Raw genomic sequence first — 21,443 nt, 5'->3', positions numbered from 1 at the left:
TTACATACACCTCCTCATACATGTGTATGTACACACATACCATTCTATATTACGTTTGGTTCCGAGAGACATGAGAGAGAGAGACACACACACACAAACACACAGATGACAAGAGAAACCACAAAAAAGGGGGAGTGATTTGTCCCCGACCGCCCTGCCCATCACAATTATTCCTCGCCTTTTCTCTCTCTCTCTCTCTCTCTCTCTCTCTCTCCCTGTCGCTATGCCTGACTGATGAGGTCTCCAAATTTAAAAGGAGAAGAAAACAAATGAAAATATACATGTAAAGTGTGGGTGTCGGGTGGTCGAGGGGAGGTATGTTTGGAATGAGAGAGTAGGAATGTAGAGGTGACATTATGACCGTGGGTTACCATCATATCGGATTCAAGCCGTTAATCAAAGGCAGAAATAAACAAAACAAAACAAAAAAAAAAGATTCCCGGGAGGGCGCGGACTTCTCGAAGACCCATCCAATCCGAACCCCAATCCGAACCCCAATCCAATCCAACTCGACTCGCTGTGCTGTGCTGTGCTGTGTTGTATCGTGCCATGCTTTAAAAAGTGGTGCCGAACAAGAAAAAAACAAACCAACGCCCACGTCCAAGTGGTCAAAAGTCAAGTCAACGCTTAGAAACAATTCAATGAGCTTCCCTTTCGTTTCTTCGTCTTGCCGTCCTTTCCGACCGTCAACAATCGCATGCGTTCTTCGAGTTGAGCTCTCGCGGCTTCGGCCTCGCGACGCTTCTTGACCTCTTCCTCGACGGCTTGGACGCTCAGACGCTCCGAGCGACGCTCCTTCTTGAGACCCGAGAGTTCCTCCTCCATGGACCAAGCCTTCTTCTTCCAGATTTCGGCGTCGGCGCGGAGCTTGTTCGATTGCGTCTCGAGGTCAACGAGTGCCTCCTCGAGAGTGGCCGTCAACTGTTTCTCGGCATGAAGGTGTTTCTCGATGGTGCGCAGACGGTTCTCTTGTTCTTCAATGAGTGCGGAGGATCGGCGAATATTCTGGGAGTTGGTAGAGACAGCAGTGCCCGAGACCGGTGTGACGGGAAGGGTGACCTCTTTAGACGTGTGACGAGATTGAGGAGGTGAGGGATTCGTAGCACCTCCGACTTGGAGGCCTGGCAAGGTAGGCAAAGGGGGTAGAGGGATGGCCGGTGGAGGCGATGGCAGAGAAGCAATTGATGCTGACTTGCGTAGATTCGAATTTATCGAATTGGATCTCGGGACGCCTCCGTCGACTGGCGGTGATTGAGGTCGGTTCTGTGATTTCATGGTGTTGGTTCGTGAGCCGCTGTCCGAACCACCTTCGTTGATTGATCTTCTCTGGTCGAGATCCTTCTCCAAGGTTGCGATTCTCTGCTGAGCTTCGACCAAAGCCTGATTTCCTTGCGCTTGTATCACCGAGACTCTATTGTGATGCTGTTCGAAACTGCTCTGCAACTGTTGCTCAAGCTCCTCGATGATGACTGATTTCTTAGCCTTCTCAGCTTTGATTGTCTCCGCGGCAGCTTCGGCTTTCTTGATCTGAGCCTCCTTCTCACGAATTGTTTCCTCGTGGTTGCCAACTTCATTCGCAAGACTGCGGATGGTCTCCTGGTAGTTGGCGATCTTAGCATTCGCGTCCGATAGTGCTTCTTCTAGCTCCAGCAAGCCTTGTCTACCGTCGAGTTGACGTTCAAGTTCAGCATTCACATCTTTCAGCCGCAGATTGGCCTCCACAATGTGATGCTTTTCCTCCACGACATCTTGAATATGGCTGGCAAGCATATCAGCATCGGTTGGGTGGCCCAGTGCATTCTCAGCCTTTGAAACAAGCTCGTCAATTGTGGTGAGAGCATGCTCAAGATCGTTCTTGTAGGTAGACACGAGCTTTTCATGCTTCTTCGTCATCTCTGCGATCTGGTCGTCATAGCCTGCAAGGTGGCCGGCATGCGCCAACTTTATCTCCTCGATCTGACTGTTATGCGAGTCGTGGATTGACTTCACACCCTGCTTGTGGGATTCGAGAGCCGAGTCAGCCTCTGTAATCTTCTGCTCAAGATGTGCAATCTGGGTCTTAAGGGAAGCGATCTCGTTTCGATGCGACTTCGCCTGTTCTGTCTGGGCATCAAAATCTTTGCTCAGTGAGTCATGTAGTTGCTGGAGCTCAGACACCCTTGCGGCATGTTCAGTATTCAAGCCCCGCTGCTCTTCTACCTCCTGTTTGAGATTGTTGATGAGTTCTTGGTAGTTGTCACGCTCGTTTTGCATGGCAGTAGCGGTGGTAGCGCGTTCGGACGCCACATCGCCCTCGCCAGAGACTTGCTGAGCTTTGAGGGTTGCAACGCTTGCCAGTGCTGCCTCGAGTTCTGACTTCGTCCGAGAACACTTCTTCTCCGACTCTTCCACAGCTTGTTGACTTGCCTCAAGCTTAGACTTTAGGTCAGACAGCTGTTCCGTGAGGGACTCGATCTTTCCTTGATCTGGGGATCCGGGAGGGGTGAGGTGACCGTTTGCCTTCTCGGCGTTCAGTCTTTGGATTTCCTCTTGCAGGCCCTGCTCACGGTGGGCATATCCTTCATGAAGAGACTTTAGTTCGGTCTCCTTCTGGATGATTTGATCCCTCAACTGAGATACCATGTTGAGATCAACGGGTGAGCCAGCCTTTATGCTTGTCCTTTCTCTCGTGAGTCCAGAAATGATGGTAGATTTGAGTTCCATTTCTTTCTTCACCGTCTTGACTTCGGCCTCGAGTGCTTGAATTCGTTCTAAGCGGGCCTGAAGTTCGGTAGAAGCCGCGGAGAGATGCACCTCGGCGCCTTCCATGCGGTCGGGTTGTTTCTCAAATTCTTCCACAAGCAAAGCCCTTAATGCAGTTATCGACCTCAGACCACGATCGACTGCATTGTTACTCTGCGATGTCATACGCCGGAGCATTCCTGGTGTGCTCGGAGATGCCGGTCTAGATCGGTGGACCTGTGTCTTCAAACGATCAACGGTTGTCAACGCTTCCTTGTGATCAGCCTGAAGCTGAGTGTACTGCTCAGTAACCTGCTGCATGTTCCTCTCATGCTCTGCAAGAAGATTTTGCAACCTCTCAATCTCTTGCGTCGCAACTTCCATTGATGGGGACGCTTTAGAGATAGGGGTGATATCGGTATCCACTGAAGTTGAGGATTCCCCAGCTAAGGATAATTCCGAGGACAATGATCGCGAGGAGGGTAGTTCCTGTCCATCCTCCGCTCCTTGCAGTTGACCCTCGTCTAAAAAACGCGGGCTCGAAGGGCCATTGCGAGGCTCGGCCTGTTCAGACATTTCACCTTGTCGTTGCTCCTCAAATGAGTCATGCATCTCCGCCAATGTTCGAAGTGCCTCCTGATATTTGGCCGACAAAAGATCCAACTCATTGACCGTAGACTCATGTTCAAGCCGGAGGTCGAAGAGTTCTTGGCTGACTGACTCAAATTTTTCAGTGATGAACTTTGATTGAGCAGGGCTAGGAAGCGGCTCGTCGGTCTGCTGTGCTTTCAGGTACTCCTGCTGCGCAACGGCAGTCTCGAGCTTTTCAAGGCCTGCAGCGTCACTTTCGGCAAGAGCGCGTTCAACTGGGTCTTGAACCTGTTCGTCGAGTTCATTCTCGTTTTGTGGTGGCAGTTCTGTCTCTTCTGGCGCGGGGAGTTCTTGTTCATGCTCCTCCTCGATGATCTTGTCCTCTTCAGGGGCTCGCTTACTGGAAAGCTTGGACTTCCCTTCCTTTTCTTGAATATGATCGAGCTCGTATAGGAGATTGTCGAGTTTGCCTAGACTTCTCTGACGTTCCACAAGATGCTCCAACCGCTCAATTTCACGTTGCATGATCTCCACGTCTTGGTCAGCTTCGGCAAGCCGTTCTTCCAACGTGCAAATATAGTCCTCGGCGTTGGTTTCACTTTCTCTGATGCGCGAAATCTCCTTCCGGAGTTCAGATATGATGGCGTCGTTCTTCTCGCTGCCACTGCTCTGATTATCGAGTCTAGCTTCCAGGTCATGGAGGTATTGTTCCGTATTTGATTCTCGATCCATCATTTTCTGTACTCGAGCATTCAATTGCTGATTCACGGTTTCAACATAGGCGCATTTTGTCTCCTTCTCCAACAGACTACTTTCCGTGGTAGCGAGCGACGAGCGGGTGGTCGAGAGGTTTGTCTCCAGGCTCTGAATTGTCTTCTCATATTCCATTACCACTTGCTCAATCATTTCCTGATTGGCTTGTGATCGTCTCAATCTGTCGATAGCACTTTCACCTGGTAACGATGATGCTTGATCGTATGCCTCAGCATTTTTGGTCAACTCGGATACCAGCTTTGCATGTCGTTGGCTCAAAGCACCGTAGCTCTCTTGAACGTCAAGTAGTTGGTTTTGCAGTTCATTTTCCCGTTCGTTTGGTCTGTCTCCTCTTTCTGACATACCGCCAGGTCTTCGATCACCCGACTCTGCGCTGCGGATCTGTTGTCTCAAGAAGGCAATCTCCGTGCGCAAGCGTTCAATGATGGCTTGCTTGTCGGCTCCATCGTCGACCTGTTGAATCTTCGGCTTACTCTGAATGTTTCGGGCTCGCTGTGCATACTGCACGGTGTTCAACGTCTCACTGAGATGAAATTCCGCCGGGGTTACACAAGCAATCATGTAAGTGATGGCATTACCACCCAGCGAGTCTTGAAGCATTCGAGTCAATTTGGAATCTCTGTATGACACAAACGTCCCGGCAGCCTTGGAGGACAATTGTGAAATAACTTTGCCCAAGCTAGCCAATCCAGCGTTGATTGAAATTCCTTCCCGCGCACGATCGCCCGTGGCTTGAGTGTTTTTCAGTCTTTCGCTACCAGCCAGATCAACGAAATGGAGTTTGCTTTCCACTGTCATCGGAGACTCGTGCGAGGGGAAATGATCGACTGCAATTGAAGCTCGTTTGTCCTTGGTTGATGTGAAACCTTGGGCTTTGGTTTGGCGAAGATTGATGGTAAAGACAGCGTGGGACCGAGACGATCTGGCATTGATGGCAGTCGCATCGGTTTGACGAATGGTAGAGCCATGGTTCAGGACACGCATCAACTCTTCGATGGAAGAAACGCGTACGGAATTGAGACCTTCCACGAAGATTCGGCCACGAGGGTCTTCCCGAATCTGGACGTTGGCTCGCTCTGTGAATGGTGCATCTTCAGGAAGGAGAAGATCCCTTGGTTGCTCGTTGTAGATCTCGACGTATGTCACTGACATTTCCCAACCCTTTTCCGGAAAAGACTTGTTGTTACGCATCACTTGATTTATACTTGTGACAGAGTACCTCGTCGGTGATTTTAGGCCTGAGTTGTGGCGACTGTGTGCAGGAACTCCATTCAAGTTGTCGAACAGATGTTGTGCTGCGCGCGGGATGACACCTTTGACCATGTTAATGTTCGAGTTCAATGAATATGTGAGGTCATGCGTACCTTTCATAGAAGAATCGAATTGTTCACTGGGGCCTGATGTGCCCATTGTATAACTTTTCCCAGACCCAGACTGGCCGTAGGCTAAAATAGAGACATTGTAGCCCTGGAGGAAGGAGTTCACGCTGTCTTGCAAATATTCCCAGACTCCTTCCTGGTTGGTGTCTCCTCCAAAGACGCGATCAAAGATGAACATTTTCCGCCCCTGAGGCGATTCGACCGCGAGGCTGGTATTTGTGTTGACTTGTACCATTGACCGCTGGAACCGCTGCGGGATGAGTTCAAATCCAGGATCGGTCGGGCCCAAGGGCGGCCGTACACGAACCACTACCCAAGGTCAGTAGACTGATTCCAAAGAATCGCGTTACTATGTCACGTACCGACTTTGACCGACGTCTTTGCATCTTCGTCTGAAGCTCGACTTCCAACATGATTGCTGCTCTGGCTCATGCGACTATTGCTCCGCGGCGGTGGTCGGCCGATCATGCTTTGAGGTCGTTGTTTTTGAGTCGGATCTGGTGAAGGGACTGAATACATGCTCTGCGCACGAACCTGGCGCGCAGCCTCCGGCGAACCTGGCGGGGAGGAGATCATGACGAGTAGCTCTGACTCTCTCTTGCCTCGAGCGTCCTCGTGTTCGCGCAATAGCGTCTTGACCTCAGTGGGTGTTCCCCAACGGCTGTCAGAGTGCACGGCAACGCACGGTTGTCGGTGCCTGGCCTCTGAGCATGAAGATTGACGCGTATGTGGATTCGAAGGGATAGGAGATTTGATGATTGGAGAAAGGGGTGGAAAATATTTGAGACGTCGACAGCTGGAGAGAGGTCGATTGTGGTTCAATGGTCTATCGCACGTTTCGAGAACTGGTCGCCTGTGGGGGAAGGGCGTGTGCCGGTGGTCTGTTCGGTGGCATACAGATCATCTGTTCGAAAGGAAGTGATAGTGACAGGGGAGGACCAGGGCGCAGATGCGCTGGCCAGGGACTGTGGTTTTCAATTGTCAATTAAAAATCCTACTAGACGAAAAGGGAGGGGCGAGTGAATCCAAAATGAAAGAAAAGGGTACAGAAAAAAAGTGATCATACGGAGTACGGCTGGAGGGATGGTGAGAGTCCTCCGTACAATTCCTTTCTCACGCGTGCGTGTTTGTACGTGAGTGTGTCAGGTCAGGAGTCGAGAAGGCCTCGCATTGTGGGCGCCGCATGAGGAATAGCTAGCTAAAAGTGCTGGACAGACTAAATCAAAGCCTACGACTACTTTTGACCCTACAAGCAGATCTTTAGGCCATTGGCAGAATTAATTTCCGGGCTTGCGGGAAATGCTGTTGGTGCGTCTAGTGAGCCCTTAGCGGCTGCTCTAGCGGTCATTCTTAGCTCCGAACCATTGCAGGAACCCAGGAACCCGGCAAGCCTAAAGGCCTCCATAGGTGTGTGCCCGCGCCCACTGTTGGCTGTCAGCACGCTTCGGCCCTCTATCCACCAGGCCCGTCGTCGCTGCTATCCCCCATCTGTATATATCGCCTGGAGGCGTCTACCCAGCCACAGGCCAGGGTCCTGTGTTTCAAGCTGCTGTCATGTCAGGGGTTTACAAGGCTAACCCAGTGGACTTTCCACCGCATCCCTGTTGTCATCCTCGCTTGACAACATCCTGCATGCCTTGTCACTTCTTGCAGCGACAAAATGTACGGATCCTTAGAGCCGGCATGTCGCTCAGAGAAAAATTCATCCGATTCAAGGCATGGCCTTGGTCCGCTGTTTGGCATGCTTCTGCTTTTCCCCGCTTCTATACCGGATGCAGGCAAACGGAGCCATTCATGTCAGGGTACAATAGGTACAGCGACAGGGTTCAGCTGGACAGGTCGTTACCCTGGCTATCCGTCCCTACTGTACACCAAGCATCACTTTGATGCTTATTACTCCGTAATATGCTGCCGTTTCCCGCCGCAGCTCGATGTTTGAGACATTGACGATTTGACGAGATGGACCGATCAGCACAGGCAGCTTTCAAGAACCATTGGATTGATCTCGATGCGACCATCAGTACTCCAGACCCTAGTGGGACGAGAATCTACCTTTTGAACCGTCAGTCTCATCACCCGTTCTCTGACAAGGAGTGTTCCCGTTATCTCGACCATGTCGAAGTTTGTACGGGGTAGTAGTGGGATCAGACTGCATTCAGGGTGCAACCAAGGTTCGATTCGCCAGTCCGTCCACAGATCCTGCAGTTCTGTGACTCTGTGACCCTGGGACATCCTGTGCGCCCGCCTTTGCACGTGGATAATTCTCCGAGCCGTTGTGATATTTCACATGGTGTCGAACTTAAGCTAAACAACCCTCTCAAATTGCAAAGGCCTTGAATGCGTTTGTCGCTGAGATAGATCAGAGCGCTTGTCTTGCTCTAGTCTCGAGCGTGCATAAGTCGCGCGCCTCATCACGAAAATGAATGTGTCCCATCGATCCTTGCCGACCCAAATTGCTCGAAATCAGGCGGGGTTCGCAGTGGTTCCAGATCCAACCTCGCTTTTGGACTGGCTTGCTTGCTGCACACAGCCGATCCTGTGAAGAACGTCGACAGAAAATCCCGCGCTCCCACTATTCTCAAACAAGTGTTGATTGGGCGTGGGCGGTGCGGACTCTAATCGCATAGACGAGGACTGTAGATCATTTTCAAAAGCTGCGGCGGTACGAGTATAATGCATCACACGATGATTATTATCGTTGACAAGAATGCCATAGGACGTTCGCTTGTGGTATTTTCTTGTTCAACCCATGTCGGAAGCGCCTCCGTGGTGATCCTCGTTTTCGTTTCCATCGTCGTCGTCGCTAGCACTGGCTTCGGATTCGTCGGCCTCGTGTATTGCTTCTGAGTTTTTCGCATCACCATCAATACCATGATCTCTCATGTACGTCTCCAGCTCTTTCGCCATTTTCTTGGAAAAGCCCGAGGCCTCGACCTCGACATCGAGTCTTCTGTTTCCGTCCTGCCCGAGGAGTTTCTTGGCATCCTTGAAAAATGGACCGTCTTCAGTACTAACAAATCCAAACCTCCTTGAAAAAAATCGCTTGACACATTCAACGTCTCTGTTGAAATAGAATTCGGAATTTGGGTGATCTACGCTCACCATTTGGGGGAAGTCGATCAGGACGGGGACCAACTTGATCTCTCCGTTCTCCTCGTCCTGCTCTCTGATCAAGATGTTGAACTCATTGAAGTCACCATGTATGAGACCCAAGGAGCATAGTCGGATCAACATGTCCATCAGTTCCGCATACAGGCCAGCGGGGTTGGGAACCTTTTCGATCTGCCGTAATGGGAATCCATCAATGAGTGACATGATCAGCTGATGTCGATTTTGACCTAGTGGTGTCGGTACACTGAGGCCAACTTCGTGTAGCGCCTTGAGAAAGGAAAATTCCTTGACTGCGGCAAGTCGTGACATATACATCCAACTGCCTGCACCTCTTTCTTTTTGCGCCTTTGTCCGGGCATAATCTCGCTTGTTCCGAACACCCTTTTTGAAACTGACCCGACCAAGGCGGTGTATCTTAAGCACTCTCTGTTCACCTTTTTCATCACTAACCACAAAGATGTCACTCTCTTTCCCAACCCCAATTTGGTTTCCTACGCTGTAGGCAGCATTGCTTTTTTGCAGGGAATGTAGCGCGAGATAGTCTAGGCCTCCATACGTGAGTCTATAGCCGTCATATTTTGCATTCTTGACTTTTGCTATCAGATTGGCCTTCGCTAAGAGTGAGATACTTCGTTGAACATCGCCAACACTGGACTTGGACAGGTTCGCGATGAGAGGCGTGGGAACTACTTCGTGGTTGCGGCTGCCAGTTTCAACGGCAGTGAGGGTGCGCCAATCGGTAGGGTTGAGATATCGGAGAGATTTTGTATCGAGCTTCATCTTGTCCAAGATAACAATGAGTGGATGCTGTCAGGGATCTCTCGAGGGCATCACAGCGCAAGATTTCACATGTGCGTGGATAATGTAACAGACTGCGCGGTTGAGGCTGCGTTGGCGAACAAAAAAATGTTTGGCCGATCGGCAGCTTATCTAATCTTTCAAATGACGTATGTAAATGCACCTCACATCAATTGCTGGGACTGTCCTTGTCCTGGAGGACGACAACATGACAATTAAGCGAATACGTGAACCCATTTATTGACCACAACATGTAACATGTCGGAGTGTTCAACAATGGATTTGATCTTTTCGCTCTGTTGCTTCCAGACCAAGATCATGCCCATGGTGTCCAATGTGTAAGTTGAAAATTGTGAGTGTGCAGATGCCAGAATGCATGCATGCATGCGCTTTGAGTTCGAGAAACGGACATCATCCAAGAAAGAGAGATGTTTGGAAGCATATGGAGACCCAGGCTATCCAAGTCAAGTCACGAAAGTCTCTGACTACACATTTGGCCAGATGGAACCTGCACTCAGACAACGACTGTTGGTCACAACTGCCATGACCTTAGTCCACCAAGTGACGCATAGCTGCGTGAACAACAAGAGAATTGAGCTGGCCAAACATGACCTGGAATTTAGCTTTTTGGATCAATGGAGCAGAGGATGATGCTCATATGATTTGGGTATGATGGAATGGTCTGATAGTCTTTATCCATCGAGTCAGGGTGGACAAACGAACACCCCTGGATGCGATTGCGATCTGAAAAAGAAGATTATGTTGGACATGTCCTGTAATCAAGAATCGAGTACCAGTCCTAAATCTTACTTTTCACCTCCTTACAACTTTCTACTGATGGCGTCCATTCTGATGATCTTGTGACTTGTTCGCCATTGAATTGCTTTTGCTTGAAGACCTTCCGAAGCCATCAGTGAACAGCCGCCGTGCCTTTTCTTCACCAACAGCGGAAAAATAAAACAAAAATATATCTCGAGAAACAAAAAGTTTGGAAGTTCGAACCCCGCGGCTCTTCTATTACTTATCCCGACTATGACCTTTCACACCTCCTTTGTATAGAGATGCTACAGTAGTCATGGAAACCACCGAAGACTCCCAGTTTAATCCACTAAGCAGCTGGTTTCCAAGGATAAGCCCAACCTCCAAACCAATTAGACCAAAGTCGCAATACGACGCGGTGAGTCTTATTAGTGGCCATCAAGGCGGTCCTTTGTTGGAAGTAATTTCACTGGAATAAACATATGTAGTATAGAATTACCAGGCAGTGAATAGGAGCCTCTGGAATGCTCCACCCCATTGAATACGAGAAGTCAGGGTGTAGAACCTCGAGAAGGAACGATCACTTCAAAACAAGATGAAGGTGTCCTTGAGAATTAATATTACTTTTCATTTTGTATTGTATCTGTGCTGTACTGCTAATCTAGCCCATCCATTCATAACCTGTTCAAACTGATACACAGCACAATTATCAAAGGCAGCTTCACACCCTCGGTGGCTCTTTTTCGGTTGTAGGCCCGGGTTCCCTTCAACATCTTTATCCTTAATCGTCGCCGTCGGTGTCATTATTATCATCATCATGCCTTTCGAGTCGCAGGGAGACGACCCCGGACCTCCGAGGCCTCAAGAAGCCGATACTACAAGATCCCCATTGACTCGTCCACCTGCGCCTCTCCATCTTCCCTCGGACTACTCGATCCAACTTCCCCACGGCTCTACGCAACCCCCGTCCTACCACACGGGTAACAACACTCCTCATGGTGGAAACGACAGACAAGGACCAAATGTAGACTAGCAGTCTCCAGGCGGCGTCAGCACCTCACTCAACGAGGCGAGAAGTAGCGTGCGTCAGCTGAGTGGAAGCCATTCCAACGAGCCCTCATCAGGGGGTCCTTACACACTCATCTTCTCATATGCAAAACATGCCAGCTCCCTGACACCCTTGGGCGCCACCGCACCTCTCTATGTTGCTTCGTACAAGCGACCTTTCGCATTCTCCAAGCCCGACATACTGGTCTCGTTTGCACCAAAGGACTACCAGTTGGCCACGGTCAATTTTCACAGTTTCTCAAGCAAGATCAATCTCGTCTTCTCCGAGGACAGGATTACCACGTACAAAGCCCACTTCCCCACCACCAACATCAGAGCATTCCAGTGGACGGTGAGAGAAGGTCCAAAGCGAAGCAAAGCCGGCATTGAGTGTTTTGATCAATTGAAGCGGCCCGTGTGCACCATTTCACTGACCCAGAACCTCACCAGCGGAAGCCTCGAAGTCTGGAAAGAAGACATGGAGTGGGACGAATTCGATCGAATGATTGTGTCAGCAATCGCGCAAATCGAATGGTTGAAGAGAAGACTCGAAATACCCATTGGAACCCTGCATGAGGCGGCTGCAAGTCTGGGGAATGCTGGTGGAGTTGCTGCTACAACATGAACTTGTAGTTGATATGGCTGGTTTCTGGCATACGGCCTCTGATGAGCATAGCTTTGGACTAGAAAGGAGAACAACGGGCAAAGGAGTGGGAGGAAGGAAAAGTGGCACGATTGGAAAAACCAGAGTTTGTTTTTGTATCAATACCTCCTAATCCGTCAAATACATGCCAATGCAACCATCAACCTAAGATACTGAAAAGTTCATTCGACACGCAATGCACTTATGAGGTTTTTATAGAACGCTCTATCTGTTTGCTGCTGCCACTGCAGCAACTTCCTCATCCAACTTCAGAATATCCGGGAGGGGCCCTACGGGAGTGATGGAGAATGGGTTGATCTGCTTGTGGCTCTTGGTGTAGTGTTTCTTGATGTGCTCAAACTGGGTGGTTTCGCCGAACGCGGGGACATTCCAGTACAGATTCCTCAGCCACCTGTGCAGGTTGGGGTAGCCGGACCGGATGTCCTTGATGTTACACTTGAAGTGTTGGACGTAGACCGGGTCGAATCGGACGATGGTGGTGTAGAGTCTGACGTCGGCCTCCGTGACGCGGTCGCCAAAGTAGAACGGACCGTTGGACCTGGCAAGCTCGGCCTCGGCGCGGTCCAGGGACTTGAAGAGCTGCAGGACGTTCTTCTCGTACGCCTCCTGGGTGGTGGCGAAGCCGGACTTATACACCCCGTTGTTGATGTCGTCGTACGTCCACGCGTTGGTCTCTTCGATCCGGGACGCGAGTCCGGCCGGGTACAGGTCGACCTGGGGGGCGCGGAACTCGGCCGGCAGCAGGTCGTCGAATTCGGTGTACAGCATACGGATGATCTCTGAGGACTCGTTGGACACGATGGTCTTGGTCTTCTTGTCCCAGAGAGCCGGGACCGTGACGCGAGCGTTGTACTCCTTGTCCGCGGCGAAGTAGAGGTCGCGCAGGTGCGTGAACTCCGGATGGAGAGGGTCAGGCGTGGTGTTGTCACCGGGAATCTTTTCGTCCGAGGTCGCGAACCGCCAGCCTTTTGAGTTTTGCAAAGCCTTGTCAGAATTTGTTCCAAAGTACACCGCGAACAGAAAGTCGAACGAGAAAGAAGGCAGCCAAATAAACGGACCGCCAAGGACCCCCGAAATAAAGATGGAATACCATGGAAACCGCAGATCGGAAATCAACAATAGGTACCTACCTTTCTCTTCCAGGTGCCAATGAACGCTGGTGAAGCCTATAATGTCTTCGAGGCCTTTGAGTTTGCGTACGATGAGCGTTCTGTGAGCTAGTTTTCCAGATGTCACACGTTAGCAACACTGAACAGAAGATTTCGTTTTTGGTTTTAGCAAAACAGCGGAGGATTTCATCGTCGTACCCCAAGGACAAGCATAAGAGACGTATAAATGATACCTCCCCTTCTCGGCCGGGAACTCCGAGTTGGGGTCTTTGGATATCCAGCTCCGGAAGGACGATTGCTGTCGCTTGAACTCTCCGGACTTGTCGCCGGGCTTGACCCAGTCTGTGATCGTGGCGGCTCTGGTGTCCTGCGTGGAATGATTCAGCCAGAGTACGACAACGGCAGAAAGGAAAAGGACGCCGATGGACACGAGGGAAAAAGGGTTACTGCGTACCGACATGGCTGAGAATGATCTCGCTGGTCTAGCGAGTATTTGGAGTGGTGGTGGTGTAGGTGTAATCGAATTGTTAACCAGGTGGTGTACTTGTTGACGGAGACGTGCAAGGATGTTGGACATGGGACGATATCCCCTCGACGACGTTTTCTCTGCGACAAGCTAAGCTCTACTCTGTTATATCACTCTGTATCTGACTCCACGAGAAACGATAACATTAGCAGCTTTTATGTAGATGTCACAACCTGCAAGGAGCAAATGCGCGGAAATGGTGCCGATGATTCAATAATAGGTAAAGTTTTAATAACATAATGTGTGCTGAGTGCATCAACTGTCCAGAACCAATCATTCAATCATGACGAAATCCGTCATCGTAATGTGCTGATGACTAACCATGCCATCATGACTACTTAGGTGAAGATGCAGTAATCTCGACTTGCCTATTTGATACGAAGTATTCAAAACACTGCAGGAATCAGAAATTCTTCATGTTGGATGAATACCTATCTTTTGCTCTATGACTTTGCGATCAATGATGCTGAGTGAGGAGAACAAGCCCGCAGCAACCCTTATCCATGTTAGTCTTGTTACACTCACTCCATGATTCCAGTCACACCTGGAAAGCTGCGTGCAGCTGAGGCTCGCCTTTGGCTTTTCCTTACGCCGTCTACTTTCTGTACTTGACCATGACATAAGGGATCTCGACATCTTCCTCGGTCTTATCCTCTGCTGTGATCTCGAAAATGATGTTCTTCTGATGATTCGGAATGGGCTTCTTGCTGATGGTCTCCAACAATTTGCTCATCTTCAATGGCATACGGTCCTTGGTCTTGTTTGGCGGGTAGAAGCTGGCATACAGTAGGCTTACACCAGAACTGACCATGGTGACGCTCAATCCCTGAGAGTCGAAGTGCGCCAGGAACTCCGTCAAAGTAATGTCATCAATCTCGAAGCGGTCCCATAGCTTGTCAACCGTGACTTCGCCATCCTTGCCTTGGTATGTACCCTTTGGGCTTGCAATGGGCTCACTGAAACCAAAGAACGGCAATGCAAGGTTGACAAAGCCATTCTTGTACTGCTCAAGATCCGTCTTACCATCGATGATCTTGTACAACTCGAGAATGACAAGTCCTGTGACCAGAGCGGTTGTTGTGGCGATAGCAGGGATGATCTTGCCTGCGATAAACTTGGTCTTGTGGCGATCGGCAACTGGGATGCTGTAGTTCATGGCTCGAAGATTGCTGGCAGCCGTGATGAAATCGATATGGTGATTGCTATCATCATCTTTCTCAAACTCCACAACATTAAGGCGGAAAGTTGGGATGATTGCCGGGGATGGCAGCTCAGCAATAATCTTGTTGAGTTCGTCAGCGTCATCAGCAAAACTAGGCTGATTGGCGTTTGGATCGGGTTCTTTCTCATCTGCCTGAATCTTGACATTTGCATCGGGTTTGAACTCTGGGATGATCATGCTGCCAAGGACCTTGACATAGTCTTCATGTGAGATCTTGGGTACTTCGATACCATAGTTGTAAGCATGAAGAGCGGCAGCGGCCACCACAAAGCCCATATGAGTGGTGTCGTAGGGGTCAAACTCCAAGGGAGTAGGGGCACGTTTCGGGCCAGACCAGAAATCAGCACCTGTCGATGTTTTGGAGTCTTTGGGGAAATTGTACAACAGCTGTGCAATGGCATTGTGATATTCCTTCTGGAACTTCATCCGAGCCCATGCGATGCAGTCGTTGAAGTCACTTGGCTTTTCGGTGACCATGTAGTCACGGAGACTCTCCAGGATCATCTTTTCGTTGCCTTGCTGCTTCAATGTAGTTTCGATGTAATCTGGTTGTGTGATGTACAAGTTCACCGTTTCTGGAGGTCCCACAAAGTATGACTGGAACAAGTCTCGAGCCCAGGCAATGGTGTGCTCAATCTTGTTGGGGAAGCTGCGAAGCGTGCACATCGGAAATGACTGCTCTGGTGGATCTTGAGAGCTTGAGTAAGATTCAGTAAGGCGAGGCAGAATGACCTGCGTGTTACCTTTCGTGCCCAGAGTACCGCTCTCAAGGAGAGGCTTCATGAAGAAGACACAACGACGATCGACGTATGTGCGGGCTTCAACATTGTCCAGAGCATTGGTAACGATGTCAAGTCCATTCCAGAATTGTTCGTTGAAGATGTCTTCGCTGTCCGGTCCAATTCTGTCGGTCATATGAGTGATCTTTCCCTTGAGGTCTGGGTTCATGACTTGGACCGCTGCAGCGGCACATTCACTCTTCTGTCTCCCAACATCCTTGGGTCGGAACAGGAACTGGCGATTGAGATTGCTTTTTTCGATCGAATCATTGTCGGTGACTGTGATTTGGCCGTTAGGACCAGTTCCGAGGCCGATCATAGCATAGTTCTTCAACATCTCACAACCAATGGCGCCGGCGCCCACAAGGAAGTTTCTGACATTGGAGATCTTTTCTTGATATTCTTTGCCAAAGACAGCAATTTGCCCATCGTATCGCGATCCGACAGGCTTGCACAACTCTTCGCTGCGCCCTACTGATGTGGGAAGCGATTCGAGAGCATCGAAATAGAGCCACTGTTTGACAGGAGTGAATTTGCCGGAGACCGCTTTGAGAACTTCTTGTGCTGTAAGACCTCCAAAGAACGCTGCCATAGGACTTATATCACCTTGTGCTTGGTAACTGAGTTCTGTGATTAATTTGTCGCTGATTTCGATTTCTTCGCCGCTGTCCTTTGCTAGTTTTTTTGTCATTTCAAGAACTTCTTTTGCATCTTCATCATTGTGTGGTCTCGGAAGAGAGCCCTTGTGACTTTCAGCAAAGGCGTGGAGAGCTTGGATACCAATATGGAGTTGTGCAGGACGGTCAAACTTGGCAAAATCAGAAATCAAGGATTCGGGTTTCTTGATCTGTTCAGAAAGTGATTCAAATTGAAGCACTTTTGGCATCTTGACTTGAGCAAAGAGACCACCTCCTTCATATTTGCCCAATCCCGAGATATCTCCAATCGAGAAGGAATACGGGCCCTTGACCGTGATCTTGCGAGGGGCAGCACCATTCAACGCCTCGAGGCCCTTGATCTCAGCGAACTCAACATAGTCACCGTCTTCCAGACCATGACGTGTTTCGTCGAGCGCAGAAACTAGGCCAGTTTCATCGATGTCTGCAATGATGCCACTGATTGGATTCTCGCCTGTGACGTCGCCAACAGTGAAGTTCTTTCCAAAGTCGTTGAAAATGTATCCAAACAAACCAAAGGTATCCGCTACGGTCAAGTAGATCCCATTTTTGTGGCAGAAGTCTCCAATGACCAGTTGATCTTTGAGAGATATGGTCGTCAGCACAATGGCCTGATATTTCTTGAGTTGCTCGAGATCTTCCGTCAAGGAGTTTGATTGATGGACTGAGACAGGGGTGTAGGAGTTCAACTCTGCCACCCGCGGAGCAGTAACGTCGGCTCGGGGTTTGCCAACGTCTTCTGTGCGCAAGAAAAACTGGGAAGATAGGTCGGCAATCGCTACCGGGTTGGGGTCGAAAAGAGTGAGCGACTTGACACCAGCAAGTGCAATGTTCTTTGCAATCTCAACACCCAGACCTTTTAGACCAACAATGAGAACATTGGAAGAGCCCATGCGTTTCATAGCCTCGTGTCCGAGTACGTAAAGTTGTCTGCTATAGAGTGATTCGTCAATCTCACCCGACTGGAGCTGCGAAATAGCAGCCCCAGGGTTGTCGACTTCCATCACAGTGTCTGTCATAATCTTTTTCTCTGGCCGGGAGAGATCTTCTGTAGAAGCCTTTCTCTTGCTACCGGCCTTTATAGCTATCGGAATTTCGGCGTGAGGAGTAATGGTGACAGTGGCCTTGCCTCAAGCAAGACCCGGACTACGGTAGGTTTGATCCGAAGAGCAATGGCCACTTCAGAAAAGAACGAGACTGGAGGGAGTCAGAGCGTTGTTGGTGAGGTGGTGAGAGTGTTGGAAAGAATGACAGAACAAAAACCTTTGAGCAAACGCTGATTAGAAAAGGCACGAGAGTGCAGGCAAACAGTTTGTAAGGTGGTGTCTTGTCAAGAAGATTCGCGAAGTCAAGCAAGTCCGTCTGTGCCTGTGCCTGCGCCTACGCCTGCGCCTGCCACCTTCACTGGGTTCTCAGTACCTTATCTTACCTAAGCTATTGGTGATGCAATAGGGCGGCAATAGCGCTCGGCAGGCTTGCTTGAAACATTCATTAGTGGAGCGATGACACTATGCCAATTACAGCGTATCGGATAATGAAAGATAAAGTGCTCGTTGCAGTCGCGTGTAGGCAAGTCAAGTTCAAACAGTTCTAATGAAAGAAGTATTCCCTATAACAGTCTTCGCTGTATAACCCCTCCTCGAGTCGATCCTGCACCATGTATTAGACCAGACATCTCCCTTCCACAAATACGGTCTGGTGCCACCGTTCACATTGGACATACCGCGTCCGCATTCTACTCGATTGCACGCGTTGACCGCCCCGATTTGCATATCCCACTATGGTCGCTCATCCTCTCAATGTGTCGCTTCGAACTCATCGGCCGAATAGTACTCTGGTGTCAATCACAACCCGACCTTGAACATTCTTTTGACATTGCTCACGACCCTCCCCCTCGTCTTCGTCTCCAACCAGCAACAGGAAAGCCTTCAAGATGTTACATGAAATCCTCCTATCATTATCGGGCGTCCGATCGCCCGTCTGGACACAACCAGGCCAATCGAGGCAAGAGGAGGGAGGTGATATGAACCAATATGTGTCGCCGCCAGAACATGAGATGCTTCAAACCCTTGCCCGTCTACACGAGTTACACGTACAGATCAAGAGTGCTACTGCAAGAGTCTCGAGGAAGCATCGCTCAATGGTCTGTCGAGCTGTAAGCTCCTCAATAGCTGACTTTCACCTTGGAAAGTTCGTGGATACTATTGTGCAAGTTGAAACATCTATCCTCAATAAGGACGCTGGGTATGTAGGTGCATATGATATAGTGCCTCTTAGCACACTAGTATCGGAATTTGCACCATGGATGCGACGCATGGAATGGCTGTCGTCGTTAGCCAAACAATTAGATCCTAGCGACAACAAGGTGCTCGAAAAGCAGTCTACCGCCGCTAGCATTCTAAATTTCTTGGAACGAGAAACTCATACTGGTTATTCGGATATTGAAGAAATGGCTATTGGTCTTCTGACAGTGGCTCATAAAGCCTGGATGAGGGCAGTTTCATTCTGGATACTGTATGGAAAGCTTCCAACTTCTGGTGCCGATGACTTCTGCATCAAGAAGAATTCACGCCCTTCATCAACAATGGACACATTCCTGCTCGACCATTCACTAGCACCAAAGTTGCTCAGTCCTGCCGGAGCCAATGTACTATTGTCTATTGGAAGCGCTCTGGACCAGTTGCGTTCTCGTGTAGCGTCCGCGGCGGATACTATCAAAGGCTCTGACGACCCGGCGATGAGTTTACTGCCCCTTCACATGCGGCAACTCGAATCCCTTCAATACCCACTTACCTCATCACGACTAGAGAGTGTCTTGTTTTCGATCAATCAATCTATCTCAGAAAATGCCCTTGTTGAAATCCTTCCCCGAACGAAAGTCTTACAGTTGCTCAAGGTAACTTTGGACTATCTTCTCGTTGGCCACGGAGAATTCGCAGTGTCCCTGATCGCTCATGCTGATGCTCGCGTCATGAATCGACAGCAAGCTCAGACTTCCACGAGGCCTATTAGGAGAGTCGGTCGGGTTGATGATATGGCAATCAAGGATGCAGAGATCAATTCGGTTTTGGTCAAAGCGATGGCTGAGCTAGCAGCCTTACGTGGAGATGAAGATCCCGACGATGATGTCTTCAATTTTGCGAGAAAGAGTCTGTCCTTAAAGCCCGTCGACTCAGTCTCTCAACCGTTGATGGTCTCAACTTTATTGCCAACACCTGCCATTATGACCATGGCCATGCCTTCATCTTCACCCCTGCATATATTTCTTTCCGCACAAGATATCACAACCTATGGCGTCCTGAACGCCAACCTCCTCTCAATCCGCAGAGCCGGTCTGCACTTGTCTGGCCTCTGGAAGTTGACAGCACAACGTCGCTCGTTCCCCACACCATTGGGGCCACCCAGAAGTGCAACGCCCGCAGGGCGGATGTTGCTCGCCGGGCGAAGAGTGCGGGATGGAAATAGAATGAAAAGAACGAGGAGGCATTGGACTTGTGCAAGCAATGCACTATTTCTGATCAACGAGCTTGAGAGCTACCTTGAAGGAGAGGTAATTCAGAGCAGTTGGATTCAATTCCAGCATTGGTTAGCAGGTGATGACCGACTTGGGTCTGCATCTGCAAGATCGTCTCGACCTACTACGGCTTCATCGACTGGTCAGTCGAGATTTACAGACGCCTCTTTCGGGGCGTCTTATTCGGATGCAAAATCCCCACCAAGTGATCCTCGAGTGCTAGCCGCAGCTCATCGAGTATACCTGCAGGCTCTCAAATCTGCACTCTTCCTTGATGACGAAACTTTCATCAACGTTCTGAAAACACTCCTAGGCCAAATTGACCATTTGGTAGCACTGTTCTCTCGCCTCCAAGCAGTCTGGGACGGGCTCGATTTACAGGAGGATGACGGTGTAGTAGATGCCCTCACGGATTATGCGCACGATGAACGAGAAGTTCTAGCAGAAATGGATCGTACAAGTGAAGCCATCAAGGCATGCATTGCTGGCCTGATAGACAAAGTTCGCGAGGTCGAAAAAGAAGAACGCAGTGGTACGAACACTTTGCTTGGAGGATTGAGTCTTGCAGATGCGAATGCTTCAAATTTTGTTCCGTGGCAAGCTAGGACGGTCAACAGATTGGTTATGAAGCTTGACAGTCTGGCAGCACGACGTGATGACGACAAAAATGGCAACGATATCCTTGATGATTATGATGACGACTGACGACTACGTTTGGTGGTCTCAAGAAGGGGATTGCTCACACTCAAGTAAATACTAGTTATAATGGATTCACGCGGGATTTAGTATAGGATAGCCAACGGCCTGAGTGGTATATACCAACGTAAATTGACAACCAAGACAGTCACTTTGATCAAGACCGATGGAAGTTGGTTTTATCCAGAAGTATATCTATTGTCTTTGGGACCTGTATTAAGCTACGAAGCCGGAGAAAAGTTCTCTTACCCTATAACGACTGTCAGTCATTTGCCACTTCCATATGCAGCCGTCACCAGCGACGCGGAAAGATCAAAAGTGAAGAATGGAGATCAGATAAGCCGAAGACCTCATCCCCTTCCCCGCCAGGACGACGCACCAACCGTGACCTCATAACGAGACCGCGGCAAGCACAGTCGACACTAGACGGCGAGAACAATACCCTTCCGCCCCGTGAAAAAGCAACCTCTATTTCCGCCAGGCTTCTCCACAACCTATCATCCACTGTGCCTCTGCCTCGGCGGGCTCTGACGAGCCGGTCCGAGGGTGAGAAGCACAGGTCCGGTATCAGGGAGAGTGGATGGAAAGTCGGGATTGATTTTTCAAGAGGGTTCGAGGCGCGTTAGAAAGGTGTCAACCCTTTGAGGGTGAACTCGGAGAATGGATAGACTTGGTGTCATCATGTAGAAAGTGCGATGGTGATGGCTGGGGGAATTGAAATTTTTTGCTCACTTTTGTTATTCGAGGAAAAATACGTCGCTGGTGACTGAAAAAGAACAGTCACCGGGCTGAGATTTTATTTGAATGACCTGGCAACATGTCGTTAGCAATTGAAAGCGACGAGAAGCTGAAAGGTTGACAAGGTTGATGAGAAATAGATCAGACAAATGGTAAGCTTGGTAATGATTTCTTCAACTTGTGTTCAGAAGCAGAACTGATTGAGAAAAAACCTTTGATCATCATGGTAGGTAGAGTTCACAGAGAGTCGGTGTGATTGGAGAAGGAGAGGAAAAGGCATACCGGGCTTGTTGGGACAAAAGACATCAAAGGTTGGCACGACTACATCTGGATTCTCA

General features: G+C 49.6%; 7 protein-coding genes across 7 annotated transcripts; 3 read left to right on the top strand and 4 right to left on the bottom strand.

Annotated features, from left to right (window-relative positions):
- Nucleotides 1-148: 148 nt before the first annotated feature.
- On the bottom strand, nt 149-6,629 carry PV06_09066 (uncharacterized protein). Its single transcript, XM_016410474.1, has 3 exons — nt 5,828-6,629; nt 5,451-5,774; nt 149-5,399 (listed from the first exon to the last, which is right to left on the bottom strand). Exons 1-3 carry the CDS (start codon nt 6,039-6,041, stop codon nt 628-630), a joined length of 5,310 nt encoding a protein of 1,769 aa, XP_016259496.1. The 5' UTR covers nt 6,042-6,629; the 3' UTR covers nt 149-627.
- On the bottom strand, nt 6,628-9,425 carry PV06_09065 (uncharacterized protein). The gene has a single exon (XM_016410473.1). It carries the CDS (start codon nt 9,354-9,356, stop codon nt 8,208-8,210), a length of 1,149 nt encoding a protein of 382 aa, XP_016259495.1. The 5' UTR covers nt 9,357-9,425; the 3' UTR covers nt 6,628-8,207.
- Nucleotides 9,426-9,650: 225 nt separating this feature from the next.
- On the top strand, nt 9,651-10,025 carry PV06_09064 (uncharacterized protein; the record flags this gene model as incomplete). The annotated part of the gene is made up of 2 exons (XM_016410472.1): nt 9,651-9,712; nt 9,746-10,025. 2 exons carry the CDS (start codon nt 9,651-9,653, stop codon nt 10,023-10,025), a joined length of 342 nt encoding a protein of 113 aa, XP_016259494.1.
- Nucleotides 10,026-10,950: 925 nt separating this feature from the next.
- Nucleotides 10,951-11,805, top strand: PV06_09063 (uncharacterized protein; the record flags this gene model as incomplete). Its single annotated transcript, XM_016410471.1, has 2 exons — nt 10,951-11,113; nt 11,177-11,805. 2 exons carry the CDS (start codon nt 10,951-10,953, stop codon nt 11,803-11,805), a joined length of 792 nt encoding a protein of 263 aa, XP_016259493.1.
- A 243-nt stretch (nt 11,806-12,048) lies between these two features.
- Nucleotides 12,049-13,413, bottom strand: PV06_09062 (uncharacterized protein; the record flags this gene model as incomplete). The annotated part of the gene is made up of 2 exons (XM_016410470.1): nt 12,049-13,061; nt 13,152-13,413. 2 exons carry the CDS (start codon nt 13,411-13,413, stop codon nt 12,049-12,051), a joined length of 1,275 nt encoding a protein of 424 aa, XP_016259492.1.
- Nucleotides 13,414-14,074: 661 nt separating this feature from the next.
- On the bottom strand, nt 14,075-17,176 carry PV06_09061 (uncharacterized protein; the record flags this gene model as incomplete). Its single annotated transcript, XM_016410469.1, has 1 exon — nt 14,075-17,176. The coding sequence occupies one exon, from the start codon at nt 17,174-17,176 to the stop codon at nt 14,075-14,077; it is 3,102 nt and encodes a 1,033-aa protein (XP_016259491.1).
- Nucleotides 17,177-17,744: 568 nt separating this feature from the next.
- PV06_09060 (uncharacterized protein) lies at nt 17,745-20,654 on the top strand. The gene has a single exon (XM_016410468.1). It carries the CDS (start codon nt 18,091-18,093, stop codon nt 20,374-20,376), a length of 2,286 nt encoding a protein of 761 aa, XP_016259490.1. The 5' UTR covers nt 17,745-18,090; the 3' UTR covers nt 20,377-20,654.
- The last annotated feature ends 789 nt before the right edge of the window (nt 20,655-21,443 follow it).

The sequence above is a fragment of the Exophiala oligosperma genome, assembly GCF_000835515.1.
Source record: "Exophiala oligosperma strain CBS 72588 unplaced genomic scaffold supercont1.9, whole genome shotgun sequence".
Lineage (NCBI taxonomy): Eukaryota > Fungi > Ascomycota > Eurotiomycetes > Chaetothyriales > Herpotrichiellaceae > Exophiala > Exophiala oligosperma.
The sequence above is the reverse complement of the archived record's forward strand: the minus strand, read 5'-3'. Positions and strand labels throughout refer to the sequence as shown.